Source organism: Megalobrama amblycephala, linkage group LG24, assembly GCF_018812025.1.
Source record: "Megalobrama amblycephala isolate DHTTF-2021 linkage group LG24, ASM1881202v1, whole genome shotgun sequence".
NCBI classification, from domain to species: domain Eukaryota; kingdom Metazoa; phylum Chordata; class Actinopteri; order Cypriniformes; family Xenocyprididae; genus Megalobrama; species Megalobrama amblycephala.
The window spans coordinates 8,148,587-8,166,877 of NC_063067.1; the positions used below are offsets into that span (position 1 = coordinate 8,148,587).

Below are 18,291 nucleotides of genomic sequence, written 5' to 3' on the forward strand. Positions count from 1 at the left end.
AGGGGTTAAAGTTGCCCTAGAATTAAAAATTGAATTTACCTTGGCATAGTTGAATAACAAGAGTTCAGTACATGGAAATGACATACAGTGAGTCTCAAACTCCATTGTTTCCTCCTCCTTATATAAATCTCATTTGTTTAAAAGACCTCCCAAGAACAGGCGAATCTCAACATAACACTGACTGTTACGTAACAGTTGGGATCATTAATATGTACGCCCCCAATATTTGCATATGCCAGCTCATGTTCAAGGCATTACACAAGGGCAGCCAGTATTAACGTCTGGATCTGTGCACAGCTGAATCATCAGACTAGGTAAGCAAGCAAGAACAATAGCGAAAAATGGCAGATGGAGCGATAATAACTGACATGATCCATGATAACATGATATTTTTAGTGATATTTGTAAATTGTCTTTCTAAATATTTTGTTAGCATGTTGCTAATGTACTGTTAAATGTGGTTAAAGTTACCATCGTTTATTACTGTATTCACAGAGACAAGAGCCGTCGTTATTTTCATTATTAAACACTTGCAGTCTGTATAATTCATAAACACAACTTCATTCTTTATAAATCTCTCCAACAGTGTAGCATTAGCCATTAGCCACGGAGCACTATCAAACTCATTCAGAATCAAATGTAAACATCCAAATGAATACAATACTCACATAATCCGATGTATGCATGCAGCTTGCATGGCGAACACTTCGTAAAGATCCTTTTTGAGGGTTTTATTAGCTGTATGAACTTTGTTTATGCAATGATAGAGTCGAGAGCTCGGGAGGGGGCGGAGAGCGTGAGCAATTAAAGGGGCCGCAGCATGAATCAGTGCATAGTTAATGATGCCCCAAAATAGGCAGTTAAAAAAATTTATTAAAAAAAATCTATGGGGTATTTTGAGCTGAAACTTCACAGACACATTCAGGGGACACCTTAGACTTATATTACATCTTGTAAAAACACGTTCGATGGCACCTTTAATAAAGGCCTTCTGAAGCGAAGCCATGGGTTTTTGTGAGAAAACTTTATAAATTGTAATCACTATCCTGTAACAGCCATCCACGCATTCACGAGAGAGTCGAGTTCTGGCGTATGACGTAGGATGTAGGCGTAGCGTGAGCTCCGGTGAGAAGTGACAAATGCAGAAGCAAGGATAGAGCAAAACAAAACACCGGTCACAAATTAAATGTCCACAACAAGAATTTTTTTAAGAAAAATGTTGGAGGATTTCAATATAAGAGAAAATAAGCTTCAGTTTGTTGCCCAGCCTTATTTGTTTGAACCACGAGAGGCGTCTACTCTCACCTAAGCTTACGCTACTCCTACTGTCGGAAGTAGACTTGTGTATGGTCATTACCAGAAGCCAGTGATTTTAGTTTATATAAGTTTATAAGTTTTAAATATGGATATTTTTCTTACAAAAAACCATCGATTTACTTCAGAAGGCCTTTATTGACCCCCTGGAGCCGTATGGATTACTTTTATGATGGATGGATGCATTTTTGGGGGGCTTCAAAATCTAAGGTACCATTCACTCCCATTATAAAGCTTGGAAGAGGCAGGATATTTTTTAATATAACTCCAATTGTGTTTGGCTGAAAGAAGAAAGTCATATACACCTAGGATGGCTTGAAGGTTGGTAAATCATGGGATAATTTTCATTTTTGGTGAACTAACCCTTTAAGTATATGTGGCATTAATGATACATTATTTATCCAGGATTTGAAAATGTAAAAAATTTTAAAGCCATCCATTGTCAACCTGGGGAGGCTAAGAAAAATTGTGAAGATGAAGGTGGAATTTTTATTCTTTCTTTGTAGTTTTAACTTGCTTTCTTGGTGATGGTAAGCGCCAGGAGTTTGTAGTCGGATACTTTGGTTTAAAGGATCTTGCAAGCATCATCTGCAGAGTGATTCACAACTGTGAAAGATGGTTTGATACCATCACCATGTTTGAATGAAGCTTACAATTAAGAACAATGATGCACCTAAACTGTATTACACAGTTTGTCAGATGTTTCTCATTTAGGAGACTTTTGTTCTGCTATGATGTTTGAAGACTAAAATCTAGTTGATTTAATAGGTTTGGCTCACTTTTGCACCATTAAGGTAGTTAAATGAAAAGATGTTGTAAACAAAGCAAAAGGAGGTTGCACTATATGCTTATTCTGTCAGAACATCACAAATCCTCAGACGTCCTAAAACTCATTTATCTTCCTCTTAAGTGCACAGAGGACAGGCCTTTGACATCCCAGCACTCCTCCAAAAGCAAAAAGCTTTCCAGGAAAGCAGAAAGCACCTGTTTCATATAGTTCCTGTGCAACTCCTCTCACGGTTTGTCCATAGAAATGGCGTGGAAATCAGATGAAAACTCACACAGCAGAGAAATTCAGAGCCAAAGCCCAACTTCACCACAGCTTACTCACTTTGAAACATATGAGCGTTCAATCTCAAGACCCTTGAGGAGTATTGTTAGTATAACAACTTTCCAGAAAAGAATATCATGTAACATCACACCTATATGAAACAAAGTATATTTTGGAATCCACAGCTGGATTTCAGCTGCGGTGTACTCCCTTTCCCGTAGAGAGAGTGAGGGTTGTGATTGATGGAGATTGAAAAGTAAATAATCCCGTGAAGTATGATTTCATTTACCAGCCTCAGGAGGACAGTAGTGACTTTGAAGTTTTGCCACTGTTGGTTTCAGGTTGTTGCACACCGAAAACTCACAAATTTGAGGCCAGAAGATTTTCAGAATGATTAGCTTTGCATTTTGAGCATCTGCTCAATAAAAGCATTATCCTGATCTCTTCAAATATGCCTATAATAGTCCAAATTTGCATGCATGCTTATGACTCTTGCCATATTTGGTGCATTGCAACATTTATGGACTACACAAAACCCAAAACAGGGATATTTGCAGGTCGTAGGCATGCTGAAGTAAGAAATGCTACAACAGAAACTAAACCTACCTCACACCCTGATAGACAGCTTTCACAACCAATTGTAAAGACCTTTCGGCACGCCCATTACTCCAACCTGCAGATACCCACACTTGCAAAACCCTGGGGAATTGGTGTACTGCCCCATCTACTGGTTAAAAGAAGGTATTTCACTGAGAATATTCTTTTCATATTTACTAACTGAAAACATTTTAATTGCAAATCATATAATCAGCATACTAATTTAATTGAAAGTTAACTATTTGAATGTAATATAAATCCTAAAACTGTTTATTTCAAGGTTTAAATACATTTTCTGCATCAGATGTAGTGGTAACATCCAAAAACAAACACAATGATTTCTATAAAAAAAAAAAAAACATTCAGTTTATTGCCATAAATACACAATTTACATGTTCGGCACTCGAAAACAGGGAGTTTTATAGAATCCATTCAATGTTAATAATAAACAAATAAGCAATACCAAGCTCTGGAATGATCTATTAATATGTACACAAAGCAGTTGCATAATACAGTTGATGGCTTTGTCCAATAGGTTTTTTCAGAAGAACATGTTCCATGGAGCTTTTGCTAGCAGGTGAAGTAATCGTCCATCAGCAATCTGAAATAAACACTTAAGAACCTTCACCACAACTTATTTTCACCTCATACTAACACCATATGTACCCTCCACCTCTGGACTTTATAACATTAGGAAATGGTGCATGTCTTCTATTCGGTTTTCTTGTGGTTCTCTCTGGCAGCTTTTCTCTTTAACTGCAGAATCTTCAATTCTGTCATGGTTGAGAAGGTCCTCCATACCCACACAGCCTAAAACAGAGAGTGAGTTTAAAGCAAGGGCAAAATCTTGAACATACTCTGTAAACGTAATGAGATGAGATGCATATTTTAGTATTATATATGAAGAAGAATATTCTAAAGGGAAAACCTTACCACAATAATAATAGTGTTGAGCAAGAGCGGGACAGAGTATACTAGTGATATGAACATTCCTTTGGAATCAAAGTATTGGAACTTTGAAAAAGACCTAAAAACAAAATACAGACACATTCAGTATAACAAAATGCATAACATTATGTCAGTGGGTTGTGGTGGGTGTATAATTATCTACCTCCAATTCATGGCTGCCATCTCATTCAGGTATTCTGCACTGCAAACCATTGTGACTGCAAAACATGAAACACTGTTATCTGTTGATCACAACACAATTAGTGTGGGGTGTAATTAATAATCTTATTACTGTAGTTTAATTACGTTTCCCTTGAAAAATAAAGCAAGGGATTACCCTTAATTTTTCTGTAATTTAACTACAGTTACTTATGATATATTTGCATGAAATACTGTGTAGACTATAGAACAATCCTATATATAAGAATAGTGGAATTAACATCAAAATGTAATGTTAAAATGTATGTTTTTAATGTAACATTCTCCCTTTAAATACTTTGGTCAGTTCAAGAATAATTTATGCAAATGTATATTGTTTATTTGAAAGAATCAAAAGTGCAGTTTTGTGTCGGTCCTTGTATTGTTCAACTGGTTGAAGTTGATATGGGATTTAGAAAGTGATACTTTTTAGAGAGAGTAATTGGTACAATAATCTAGTTACACTGTTGAAGATGTAGTTAGTAGCTAGTAATTACTTTTTTAGAGTAATTTTCCCAACACTGGAGAGGACACAATCTATAGCGACATATATATATATATATATATATATTAGAGATGCACTGATAAGCGAATTTTCACACTATCGGCCGATAGTTTAAAAACAGCGATAGTCAGGGCCGATATCCCGTCAATCGAAAGAGGGCAGGAAAATGCACTGAATTTGGGCTTTGTGTAAATAAAATGCTAAGAAACCAGTTTGATGTTCAATATTAATATTAATTATATGAATTAGTAACACTCAGAAAGTTAAGAAATATTAATTTAATCTTCAGAATTTAGTTAATCTGCTAATATTAATTTTAGTAATGTATTTATGTTTATAACTGATACCAGTTACTCTGAAACACGTTGATGAAATGGAGAGAATAAAGTTATTTGCATTTCTTTCAAAATATAATAATTAAAATATAATGATTAATTATTAATTATAATTAAATATAAAATTATAAACTATCGGTATCGGCAGATATCACTCTGAATAATCGGCTATTGGTGGAGAAATCTAGTATCGGTGCATCTCTAATATATATATATATATATATATATATATATATATATATTATTAAGTATTTATTATTGATATTTAAAGTAAATACTTAACATAATTAAATATGAAAGAAATAATATTTAGGGTGCTTTCACAATCTAATCACACAAAATTCACAAAACACATCTTGTCTGAGCTATTTGTTGTCTTGTCATCTTTTTGGAAAGTTAATTTTTGTAGAAAAAACTCAACTATACCAAAAACTCACCCATCAAGAGAAAATGACAGATCTGAATGCGGTAGTATTTGCAGGACAGGATGGTGAACGCAAAACAAAAGACATGGAAGGCCAGCAGACAAATCAGCCAGGGCTCAGACCAGTCAACCTGGAGACAAGATGAATACATGATTATTATTACTTGTTCTTCCTAAAAATAAAAAAAAACAAAAAACGTTTTCTTTATTTAATCCACGTGGCGTTGGATGTACAGAAAAATATCGACAAAAGTCTCGATTAGCTTTATGTCAAAGAGAATTAAATGTTGCTGTAAACTTACAGACTGTAGAAAGCTCCATAATGATGTGATGCGAACATTGCTGAATCCATCGATTGGAATGGCGCTAATATTTTTAGCTTTGGACTCCGTCATTTTGTTTCACTACAAGCCACTAAACCAACATACAACATAAACACTTCCGCATTCGTCATTGTCTTTCTCACGCGACACAACCTGCAGTTCACCAATGGATGGCGCTATTACACTTCTTAAACATGACATTGATGCTGAGAGCAGATACATTAACATTAAATATTTAATATTTATTTTCAAATACGATTTTTCTACATTTTTATGTTTAAATAAAATATAATGTTTTAAATTCCCGCATCGATTTAAAATGAACAAAAAGAAGACGTGTAAGGAACGGATATGTCAAAATAAAAGTTCTCTGCAGACCTTTATTTTGCAAACAAGCCTACTTACAAATATTAACAAAAAAAAATCAGATCTTAGACGGCAAAAATGTATATGATTATCATATGTATAAAACGTTACAGCAGATGTTCAAATTAGACAATATAAAAAAAAGACATTTTCAATAGTCCTAGCAAGTGGAGCTCACACATAGGTCATTTTATCCACAAATTTTATAATTTTATTTTTTTAAGAAAAGCATTTGATTTGTTAAAACCAACTTGAACCTATTTATTATTATTAATAATAATAATAATCTATAATTTATTTATTGAAATAACAAATACCTATTAAACTTGATTATTATTATTATTATTATTATTATTATTATTATTATTAATTATAATTTATGGATGTATTTAGAGTAGAAATGAAGTTTGATCTTTTTTACAGTCTTTGGTTTGAACGGGTTAAAGTCGAACCACACCGCAGTCGCATTCCAGCCAGCGATGACGCGCTTCCTGTGACGCAGAGAGATTTTAAAACATTGTCCTTCTCAGTAATGGCGGCTACGTTCCCTTCGCCTTCGCTAAATAACAATAAATGGTACTTCACGCGCGAACAAATCGAAAACAGCCCTTCTCGCCGAGCGGGACTTGATCCCGACAAAGAGCTCTCGTACCGACAGCAAGCTGCTAACCTGCTGCAGGACATGGGACAGCGGCTCAACGTGTATCTTTTTCAGTTTGTGAGGCGTCGTTCTCGGTAGCTGCTGACGCCGGTTTGGGCGGCTTGTGTGGTGTTGAGTTTAAACGTTATAATGACCTGAAACAGGTCTACCAATAAACACACATTTTGTATTGTGAAACTGGCGAATTAACGGGAGTGGAATAAACGATTTATGTCCCAGTTTTGTGTTTTTTGGGGTTTAGTTTAGGCCTCAGGGCCTAGCTTGAGGTTTCTCTCCTACTGAACAATAGCGCAGCCGGTGTCATTGCTATTCCCACTCTTCATTTTCCACGATTTTCTTCATTACATCATTTGTTTACACTCCAGTATTCGACTTATATGTTGTTTATGCCATTCCAAAATATATCTGTTAGTATTGCTATTAAACATCTCTTGATTTGCCCTGTCGGGGAGAAGTTCTGATACAGTAACACAACATACAGTAGATAATATGAGTTGTCCTGATTTATTTTAGGTTAATAATGTACATACATTCCTTCGATTAATGGAGAGCAGTTAAATTCAATTTTTCAATTTGCAACCAGGAATGGGTGCTTTCACTTTCAATATCTGAATAATGGTGCTAATGTGTATAAAATGAAATGGTAGTACCTCTAATTAATTAAAAATAAATTAAAATTAATTAATAAAGAATTGAATGCAAATAATGTGAATGACAAGCCCATATCAGTCTAGAAATTTGGTTGGACGTGCCCTTCTAAATATCTATGGTGGTTATGACCCTGATGAAATACTGAGTTTGTTGATTTGAGCAGTTGTGTTGTTTTGACAAGAAACTGAAGTCGCAATAGTCTTTTCTTCCCTGTTGTGATGTATATCCAAGTGAAACAGCTTCTGCAACAAGAAAAAATGTAGGGCGGGACTTTATTGGATGGTTGTGGTTTGCTATTGCTGTGATGTCATGTGAGTGACAGGTTGCCCCACCCTCACGCCAGTAAACGCATCATCAGAGATGTTGCTGAAGGTTGTAGCTATTTTGTTGTTGAAAGATTACAAGGGTACAAGAATTTAAAAAAAGATGTGCACAGATAAATGCATTAAGAAATAATTTTCTTTTTTTTCAAAAATTTCATGGTGATTTTAAATGCTTTAATTTTTCCAATCCTTAACTTTGGATGATCAGGTCACAACTCACAATTAACACTGCCATTGTGTATATGCATCGGTTCTACATGATCCAGTCCTTTACCCGCTTCCACCGAAATGTGTGTGCCTTATCCTTCGACAAGCTTTTTGCTAAACGTTCGTATGAATTGGACAGGAATCTAACCTCTTTGTTAATGTCATATGTTGCACAGGTGATTGCTCCTGCAGCTCTCTTTTTAGCTGCGAAGGTGGAGGAACAGCCCCGCAAGCTGGAGCATGTGATTAAGGTGACCCATGCGTGTCTCAATCCTCAGGACCCGTCTCCAGACACCAGGAGTGATGTAAGTACTGATAGTATCTATGTCAGATGGCCTTTAAACCATCTGTGAGTCATGCTTTGTTTAAATGTAAATTATTAGAGAATAAGTTCTTTTGCAGCAACATTTTTTATTTAAAGGAGTAGTTCATCCAAAATGAAAATGACATAAATTTCCCTCTTTTGAGTGAACTATTTCTTAATTTTTTTCCAGAGTCCTTGATGAATGGTGGATTTTCAGTTTTGTTTTTTATACCCAACTTTTTTGTAAATGTAACTACATTTTTCCCCCTAATTATTTAGCTTGACAAAAATTCTTCACTAGCTTTTTTAACTCATATCAGATCAATGATGTTTGTATTAACCAGGGCTGGGTTAAAAATATCGATTTCTCGATTTTAATTGATTCTCTTTTGGATGAACTGATCCCAAGAATCAATCTTTTTTTTTCTATGCTGTTTTCAGTTGATGAATAAACAAAACTTTGTAGTGTGCCTCCCATCCAATAAATCACAATAAGCTGTGTGCTTTGATAAGAATCAAAGTCTTAGCTTTCAAATTGTGTCAATTTTATTACAAAATTCAAACAATCAATACCGTTTCGCTGCTTATTAATGTGGTGTGACAGATCTCAGAGCGCACATGAACCGATCATTTCTTCCTCTTTACTACTAGTTACAACATGAAATAAACATGAATGAACATCAGAAGGTATGCTAAAAGATACAGTACAACTTACCGAAATGCATATCATGTCACGTGTAATCGCTTAATCGGTGTTTCAACCGCGGAAATGCGTCAATAAAACAGCTTGTAAACAATGTAATGTCATGTAATGTTACATTTACCTCAGAAAAGCCATTCAATGTCCAAAAACTCATTAGTCAGCTAAAAAATGCAATAGGCAAATAGAAAAAAGAGCAGCATCTTGCTATATATATACTATATTGCATATTCATTGTATTTTTACTTAACCTGCTCATCAATATATAATGATAGCCATCATTTAAATGTATAAACAGTATTTCAAAAAAATAGTAGTAACCAATTATGTCATTAAAATGTTATAACATTAATTTTATGTAAACTTCCCTTGGTGTAATATAAATGTAAACAGCCTATACAAATTTTAATTTTAACCTTTAATACTATAGTAATATATTTAATCGCTATCGAATTGTAATCAGAATTGAACTGCGAGCTTGTGAATCAAAATCGAATCAAATCATGAAATTTGTGTCAATACCCAGCCCTACTAATCTAAAATACCAATTTAATTACAAGCAACAGAACCACAACATCGGACATAACATTGCTTTTCTTTTGAACAGGTTGTTGAACCCACAGTTTTTTATTTGTATTTTTTTATTTTCAATCAAAATGATCTAAATTTTTTTCTCTTAGGTTGGATATGTTTAATCCTCTTTCTTCAGTCTTTATCTGTTGTGTTAGTGTTATTCATAAGCCTCTCACTGTCATATGTTGATGAATTGAAGGGGCATAGTTTGTATGATAAGGTGCTGATTGGCTTGGCGCAAAAAGAGGGTCATCATAATTTGATGAGAGCGAGTAAACGTGTAGTCCATGACCAAGAGACCATGTGAGTAACCTGCCTGTCCTCTCAATCTCAGACATACCTGCAACAAGCCCAAGACCTGGTCATTCTTGAGAGCATTATACTCCAGACCCTGGGTAAGTTTGGAAGGGCAAGAATGGGTCAGTGAATCACCATACTAGAGAGATGCATCAAATAACCACATTTATTCTCAATCACTGCTAATTTCCAGGAGTCGACAGGACTATTACAAGCTCATAATTAAGAGCCATTACTACTCTCACCTTTTTCATTTCTGTTTCCATGTCAATCTGGCAGTACACTTTCCTGTGTGTGGTTTATGATGCTGTCAATTTTGTGTGCTGATCCTAATATAATCTTTAGTACAGTAGGCATGTACTGGTACCTAATAAAAAACATGCAACTGTACGATTCTTTCTGCAGTACCAACCTCAGTCCCCTTGAATGCATACTTGGCAAAATATTAATATACTTGTATGATATTTTTTATTTTTGCAATATATATACTAGGGCTGCCCCTTAATAGTCGACTAAACGTTAGTGGATGAGAAGATGCAAAGTCGATTAAGATTATATTAGTCGGCGAAAAAAAAACTCTGCAGTGGCAAAGTCACGCCGTCCGTGAGAGGCAGGCGGGTCCTTGTGGTAATTATAGTTGGGCAGGAAATCCAAACGTTCACCTATCATTCATCAACCTCAAACGTGGCTTGTTATTTGAAATGTAAGTAGTAGCAACTTTGCATGCCTGCTCGCTCTAAAGTTAACCTAGATAATGTTACCTTCTCCTGTTAACCTGAAGTATAGTGCACTTACTACAAGACATGGAGGCACCGGCGCAATCACTTGCATTTTTTTCAACCTAAAATACTCCCATTTTGTTCATACAGATAAGTGTAATACATCATTCAAAACTACATGGTTTACTTTTATTTGTGTACACTCTCAATAACAACATAACATTGTGCTTTTGTAAAATAAAGAAAACAAACAGGATGTGCTTTCTGCCATCTCGGTCTTCCTGAACTGCAGCGCGTCACATAAATGAACCGAAACTCAGCGTATAGGCTACTTGCCTCACAGACATGAGAAATATATCCATAGAAAATCTCTACTTATAAAGAAACTTTAATTCAATATAAATGTGCGATTAGTCAACTAATGGCTTAAATGAACAATTACTAGTTGACTAGAAAAATCATTAGTCGAGGGCAGCCCTAATATATACACACATTATATTTGATAAAATTACATTGGAAAATAATAATTATTTAATCCCTTGCTGATTTTGTAAGTTTGCCTACTTACAAAGAAATGAAGGGTCTATCATTTTTATGGTATGTTTATTTTAACTGATAGAGACAGAATATCTATCAAAAAATTCAGAAAAAAACACACATAAAGGTTATAAGTTGATTAGCATTTGATTGCATGAAATAAGTATTTGATCGCATACCAACCAGCAAGAATTCTGCCTCCTACAGATTAGTCCTGTCACTTTAAGAAAGTACTCCTAATGTCAGCTTGTTAGGTGTAAAAAAGACACCTGTCCACAGAATCTGTATCTTCCATTCCAACCTCTCCACCACCATGGGCAAGACCAAAGAGCTGCCAAAAGACGTCAGGGACAAGATTGTATACCTGCACAAGGATGGACTGGGCTACAAGACCATCAGCAAGAAGCTCGGCGAGAAGGAGACAACTGTTGGTGCGATTATTCGGAAATTGAAGAAATGCAAGATAACCATCAATTGCCCTCGGTCTGGAGATCTATGCAAGATCTCGCCTCATGGGGTAAAGATGATCATGAAAAAGTGAGGGATCAGCCCAGAACTACACGGGATGAGCTTGTTAATTATCTCAAGGCAGTTGGGACAACAGTCACCTAGCAAACAATTGGTAACACACTACGCCACAATGGATTGAAATCCTACAGTGTGACTATGACCCCAAGAACACCATCCCTACAGTTAAGCACAGAGGTGGAATATTTATGCTTTGGGACTGTTTCTTTGCTAAGGGTACAGGTTGACTTCACCGAATTGAGGGGCTGATGGACGGGGCCCATGTACTGTAAAATCTTGGACGAGAACCTCCTTACCTCAGCCAGAACACTGAAGATGGGTCATGGATGGGTCTTCCAGCATGACAATGACGCAAAACATACCACCATGGGAACAAAGGAGTGGCTCAAGAAGAACCACATTAAGGTTATGGAGTGGTCTAGCCAGTCTCCAGACCTTAAATCTATAGAAAATCTGTGGAGGGAGCTGAAACTTCAAGTTGCCAAGCAACAGCCAAGAAACCTTATGGATTTAGAGAGGATCTGCAAAGAGGAGTGGACCAAAGTCCCAAAGTTTGTGTGCAAACCAGGTGACCAACTTCAAGAAACGTCTTACCTCTGTGCTTGCCAAAATGGATTTCTCCACCAAGTACTAAGTCATGTTTTGCTTGGGGATCAAATACTTATTTCACTCACTGAAATGCAAATCCATTTATAACCTTTATCTAATGTGTTTTTGTGGACTTTTTGGTTGATATTCTGTCTCTAGCCGTTAAAATGAAACTGTCATAAAGATGATAGACCCTTCGTTTCTTTGTAAGTGGGGAAACTTACAAAATCAGCAGGGGATCAAATAATTATTTTCCCCACTGTATATTAACATAACCACACAAGGTAGGACAAAAAAAATCTTGCAGTGTAAATACAGTCCAATAAACCTGCTTTATGTGGTTAATATTAATCAAACAATATTCATGACAGTAAAAATACCAACCATAATTCATCTTTTCATTGTTCTACTTTAAATTGTTTATATGAATAGCATATTATATTAAATCAGGAGATTTCACTGGTAATGTTATCTACTACTGACATTTTGTTATCACGATAACCCTTGGGTAAACCATCGTCTGTGTCCTACTTTACAGTCCTCCGCTTTGGAAAATTCTGTTCTGGTGCCCATAATGGTAATTTGTTTGAAAACTTTGACTATAACCAAATCGCCCCACAGGCCACTTGCAAGGAGCTTGGCTCAAAGATATCTCAGCAGTCGAGCACAGGAAGACCCATGTTTGTGATTCACTCACTCATCGTGTATGTTGTGTGTGGGGGAAGCACTTCATTGCAGTACAAGTGAAAAACTAAAAATCTCTCTCTCATCTCCTCTCTTCCCTTCAGCTTTTGAGATCACCATTGATCATCCCCATACACATGTTGTCAAGTGTACTCAGCTTGTGCGAGGTGAGAACCAGCTGCTCACTGTAAACTGTCCTTCGTATTGCTCGGTAATGAGTACTTCTAGCCCACCAAGCTCACAGATTTCACGTCTGATCACGAGCTTTCCTTTTGTTCCAGCGAGTAAGGATTTGGCTCAGACCTCATATTTCATGGCAACAAACAGGTATGTTGTTTTTCAAGACTTGTGTAGAAGTTTTCTCTGTGTAAACTACCAGAACTGTGTGAGGTTACAGTTACATCAGTCTTTAATCCAAGTATCTAGAATAATGTCAAATGCAACCTTCATTTTTTTATTTGATTGACTTATTTGAAATACAAATATTTTGTAACATTACATACGTTTCTTTAAAAAAATCTTAGTGACCCCAAACTTTTGAACAGTAGTTACTGTAGTTTAACAATAGTAATAAATGGTTTCTAACAAATATTTGTTTCTTCTCCTGTGTTTTTGGTATCTCTGGGTGATCTCATTGCTGCAGTCTTCACTTGACTACATTCTGCCTGCAGTACAGTCCTCCCATTGTAGCTTGTGTTTGTATTCATTTGGCCTGTAAATGGTCCAACTGGGAGATTCCGGTTTCCACAGACGGCAAACACTGGTGGGAGTATGTTGACCCCACAGTGACCCTTGAGCTGTTGGATGGTATGTAAATGTAGCTGTTGCATGTCTTTTCAAGTGATTTACTTTTGAAATGGTGGTTATCTTTTTAGGAGAGAGAAAGTTTAATTCTAGAGATCTGAAAAAGTATGCGATCACATTTCTGTTCAGTGTTTCATTGTTTAAAGCTATGTGGTTTATTTAGTTAAGTTTACATTTAAAGGCAGTTTTTCTAAGATTTTCAGTAAGTAACCAAACTTCAGTGTAACATTGGACTAAATTTTTGGGTTTTAGCCAGGACAAGAAACTATATTGCCATTTAATGCATTTCTCAAGTAATGTGAGATTTTTGCCCCAAGTCCTAAAGATTTTGATATTGATTTCGCAGAGCTCACTCATGAGTTCCTGCAGATCTTGGAGAAGACGCCCAGTCGCTTGAAACGCATCAGAAACTGGAAAGTAAGTCAGTTTGCCTACATTTTATTTATATCTGGATAACTGCAAATACAGTGGGCCCACAAAGTATTTAGCCACTTAAAAGACAGATAAAATACTTAATTTACGTTGCATTAGGTATCAAACCAAGTGGCCGTTTTTTTACACACTTTCATTAAGTTTTTTTAATGTTTTTGAAAAGAAGTCTCCGATGCTCACCAAGGCTGCATTTGATCAAACACACAGTAAAAACAGTAATTTGTGAAATATTATTACAATTTAAAATAACTATTTTCTATGTAAATATATTTTAAAATGAAATTTATTCCTGTGATGCAAAGCTGAATTTTCAGCATCATTACTCCAGTCTTCAGTGTCACATGATCCTTCAGAAATCATTCTAATATGCTGATTTGGAACATTATTATCAATGTTGAAAACAATTTTGCTGCTTAATATTTTTGTGGAAACTGGTTCAATTTTCAGAATTCTTTAATGAATAGAAAGTTCAAAAGAACAGCATTTATTTGAAATAGATGATTTGTAAAATAAATGTCAAATCTGATCACTGATCAATTTAATGCATCCTTGCAGAATGAAAAAAAGACAAATGTTTGCATGGTTCTGTGTTCTGAACATCCAAATTGCATCCTCAAAAATTTTTTTCTTGTGCTTCAGGCTGCAGGTCAAACTGCCAAGAAATCAAAGGTGCAAGATGGTGAAGAAGCCATTATGAACATGATCTCTATGGCATCGTCCGACAGCACGTTGGCCGGACTGATGAGCCTCTCCGCCCCTCCCTCCGGTTCCTCCATGGACTCCTCAGCAGACGACCACAGCGCTGCAGCCTCATCCCAACACTGGCAGCCTTCCGGCAAGGAGCAGCCCATTGCCAACGAGCTCCACGCGCCTGCTAAGGTGTCTCTGAGCGAGTATCGGGCAAAGCACGCGGATGAACTGGCTGCTCAGAAACAGAAGTTGGCGAACATGGAGGCAAGCGTGAAACAGGGATACGCCACTGCCGCACAGGCCCTCATGAACCAGCAGAGGAAAGAGAAGCACCATCACCACCAGCAGTCCAGCTCTGGTTCCTCAGACCTGAGCAACCCCTCATCCATCGTCCTGAAGATCCCACTGGATGAGCGATCGGAACGCAGTTCCTTAAAGATGCGCTTACCCGCACGGGGCCAGTCAGACGGCGGCGGGCACAGCAGCAGTGGCAGCAGTCGTGGATCCGAGCAGGACATTAAAGTGCGGATTCGGGTTCCAGAAAGGCGAAGTGGGTCCGGAGAAGACGGGAAAAGTCGTGAGAAGCACAGAGAGCGGTCCAACCACCACCACCATCATCACCATCACCACCACCACTCCTCCTCTTCCACCACCGGCGCTTTATCGGCATCGTCTTCCTCATCCTCTGCACAAAAACACTCAAGTTCTGCCAGCACCTCAGGAAGTAGCAAAAAGGTCCCTGGTGACTCTGTGCGAACGAGCTCTTCTTCTTCGTCGTCGTCGTCTCGAAAAAGGACCCACTTGCTGGATCCTTCATCCGGCACCCACCCCTCGAAAGTCAGCAAATCGTCCAGAAACTCATTTCAGTTGTCGACGCTTCCTGGAGTGCCCTCCCACGCGATGGGTCACGGGGCTGACATCCTTCCCTCGCTGGGCCTCTCGCACCATCAGGGAAACTACTCGCACTCCAAGGCGGACAAAGCCGACACGAATGGCCACAATACGGCCGGCCAGTCCAACGAGTATCAGGACACATTTGACATGTTGAACTCGCTGCTCAGCGCGCAGGGGGTGCAGCCGGCGCAACCTCAGATATTTGACTATCGCTCTCAGTACGGAGAGTACCGGTATAGCAGTAGCGCTCGCGGAGGAACCCAGCCGCCACCTTTACCCTCAGAACCACCTCCACCTCTGCCGCCATTGCCCAAATAAACCCCTTCATCCCCCTCCCCTCACTTCACCCATCCACTTACGCTGATCAGAACAGTCGTCTTGGGAATCCTGGGTTCCTTTCATGCGTCCAACTTTCTGTGATGTTGAGTTTGACAGCAGAGTAATGTAAGGCAAAAAATGTACCTGTATCGTTTTGTGTGATTGTGTGCGAGCGAGTGTGTTCACAACACCCATCTGTGGCAATAATGTTAAAATAGAACAAAATATTGCAAAAAAAAAAGGCAAAAAATGTTATTTATTGAAAAAAAAATTGTACATACTATTTTTGATGTCACTCAGTTTTATATCAGCGCTAACAGAAAAGCATAATGGAATTAAGGGTATGTATTACTGAATGAGAGGGACCTACTGTCCTCTTTAAAAAGTGTAACCTTGAATGCAAAAAGGAAAATGTTTTTGGTTTATGTATGGATTTAAGTCTTGCTAACAATATATGTGTCTTTTTTATTGATTATGGTATTTATTATTAGCCTTTTAAAACCATAGTTATTAGCAGTCGTTGCTTGAATGCATCAGGTGATATCTGGATTTTATTTTTATACTGTTGTAACCTGCTTCACAGTCTGTCTTTACTTGATACGTCATGTATGTTTTGAGAATGAACATACGAATCCCCAATAATTGCATCAAAATGTATGTTTCTAATATACGAGTAGTAGTAACTGAAGTAATATTTTGATTTTGTTTGGTAAATATTTGTGGTCTTTTTTTGTTTGTAACTTTCAGCTTTGTATTCTGTATATGACTGAAAATTGACGCAAATTATTTTTTACATTTTTTTCCCAAAAAACAAGAATATGCCTAATTTGGGAAAGTATGTTCGGTAGGCCTACGATTCAGAGTCAGATGCAGTCATTGTTTTAAATGGTTGTAGAATATCACGCTCATTTATAATACACTATACACAACAGTATATACCAGCTTGTACTCGTTTCATCTTTTATTTCTGTTTGTTAACACGAGCCCAAATGGTGTCGGATATGGGCTATTTGTCATATTATGATGTAACTGACTTGTAAATGGCCCTTAGTCTTGAGTGAATCTGTGATGGACAAAAGTACAATCTGATAAAAACATCTTTCCACCAATTTTCAGTTGAACTAATGTTTTTTTTTTTCATGCTTCTTTGGTTGAAAGAATGACAACAGTATGACATGGTGGGCCATGCAAATATTGGTTAACAAACAAATTGCAGAAATTCATTCTGTCTGCATTTATGAATCATTCTCATTGAACTGGTGGTACTTCTGTCCATCATACCCTTTTTCACCTCATATTAAAGGGATAGTTCACCCAAGTAAAACAGCCAAAACTTTATGATTTTCTTCAGTAGAACACAAAAGAAGATATTTTGTCTGTTCCAATAATAGTCAATGGGGTCCACTGTTTTTCGGACCTCATCGTTCTTCAAAATATCTTCATGTTTGGATGAGCTATCTCTTTAAATATGCCGTCCATTTTAAGATCTGTTAGGTTTATATTTGTTATCTGTCTCTGTTTAAACACTCAAATCAGCACTTCTAGATTGAACGATGAGCATGCTGACCACTCATGTTTTTTTGTTGTAATACCTCCATTTTTGTTTAACATTAAGTTGCGTTCATGCCATGTTGCAATAACCGTAATTACTAGATTTCAACTTGTAAAAAGCATTCGTGACCTCGTAGAGAGTGAGAGTAAGCTCTATGACTGTCGTACCACCTTTAGGCATTTATAACTTTGCCACAGAAACGCATAATTCCCAGTCCGAGGACACGAACAGCTCTGAATAGAATGTCACATGTTGTCATTTTGAGACTATACGGTAATTACGACATGGCGCGAAGGCAGCATTACGTATAACCGTGTCAAGGTCGTTTTGGTGTTTGGGAGTGATAATGATAAGCCATCCAATCCTGATTCACGAAATCTTGCATGAATGCTGCAGTGAGCATTAAAAACTGATGGGGACTTGTATTTTTTGAGCCAATTGGTTTGTACCTTTAACAATATTGTCTCCATATTCATATCTTGCTTGATCATGTTTTTGTATGCCGTTAATAGCACAATAATGCAGATTACTAAATGGATCAGACTGTCTGTAACTGTCCTCCTCTGATTAAATGGCATGACTTTCATTGATCATTTTACAGAAAAAATTGGAAGCATGAAATTGAGTTTCTACTGTCAGAGTAAATTTTACTTTAATAAATGTTGCGTTCCTTTATTGAGATGTTAGCAGGGATTCCTCCATACTTTACCCATTTCCTGATTGTGCCTGTTGATGATGAGGAACATTTCAGGAATATTGTGAAATTAT

General features: G+C 37.0%; 2 protein-coding genes across 4 annotated transcripts; one reads left to right on the forward strand and one right to left on the reverse strand.

Annotated features, from left to right (window-relative positions):
* Positions 1-3,300: 3,300 nt before the first annotated feature.
* On the reverse strand, positions 3,301-5,845 carry tmem18 (transmembrane protein 18). Of its 2 annotated transcripts, XM_048177224.1 has the most exons (5): positions 5,675-5,845; positions 5,386-5,503; positions 4,074-4,128; positions 3,896-3,989; positions 3,301-3,772 (listed from the first exon to the last, which is right to left on the reverse strand). In XM_048177224.1, the coding sequence occupies exons 1-5, from the start codon at positions 5,765-5,767 to the stop codon at positions 3,674-3,676; spliced, it is 459 nt and encodes a 152-aa protein (XP_048033181.1). In that variant the 5' UTR covers positions 5,768-5,845; the 3' UTR covers positions 3,301-3,673. The 2 variants fall into 2 exon arrangements, with proteins under 2 accessions (XP_048033181.1, XP_048033182.1); XM_048177225.1 differs by lacking the exon at positions 5,675-5,845 and having other exon boundaries at positions 5,386-5,524.
* A 679-nt stretch (positions 5,846-6,524) lies between these two features.
* On the forward strand, positions 6,525-18,202 carry ccnt1 (cyclin T1). Of its 2 annotated transcripts, XM_048177216.1 has the most exons (9): positions 6,525-6,763; positions 7,905-7,986; positions 8,080-8,208; positions 9,815-9,875; positions 12,938-13,000; positions 13,115-13,160; positions 13,477-13,640; positions 13,984-14,054; positions 14,709-18,202. In XM_048177216.1, the coding sequence occupies exons 1-9, from the start codon at positions 6,594-6,596 to the stop codon at positions 15,969-15,971; spliced, it is 2,049 nt and encodes a 682-aa protein (XP_048033173.1). In that variant the 5' UTR covers positions 6,525-6,593; the 3' UTR covers positions 15,972-18,202. The 2 variants fall into 2 exon arrangements, with proteins under 2 accessions (XP_048033173.1, XP_048033172.1); XM_048177215.1 differs by having other exon boundaries at positions 12,938-13,160.
* The last annotated feature ends 89 nt before the right edge of the window (positions 18,203-18,291 follow it).

What these genes read in the sequence shown, in the direction of transcription:
- ccnt1 (XM_048177215.1), top strand. Translation starts at nt 6,594, where the DNA reads ATGGCGGCTACGTTCCCTTCGCCTTCGCTAAATAACAATAAATGGTAC. An exon ending in ATGGGACAGCGGCTCAACGT is followed by an intron (nt 6,764 to 7,904) that starts GTATCTTTTTCA and finishes TTGGATGATCAG; the next exon opens with GTCACAACTCACAATTAACA. An exon ending in AACGCATCAGAAACTGGAAA is followed by an intron (nt 14,055 to 14,708) that starts GTAAGTCAGTTT and finishes CTTGTGCTTCAG; the next exon opens with GCTGCAGGTCAAACTGCCAA.
- tmem18 (XM_048177224.1), bottom strand. Translation starts at nt 5,767, where the DNA reads ATGACGGAGTCCAAAGCTAAAAATATTAGCGCCATTCCAATCGATGGA. An exon ending in TATGGAGCTTTCTACAGTCT is followed by an intron (nt 5,504 to 5,674) that starts GTAAGTTTACAG and finishes TCTTGTCTCCAG; the next exon opens with GTTGACTGGTCTGAGCCCTG. An exon ending in TCAACACTATTATTATTGTG is followed by an intron (nt 3,773 to 3,895) that starts GTAAGGTTTTCC and finishes TCTCTGTTTTAG; the next exon opens with GCTGTGTGGGTATGGAGGAC.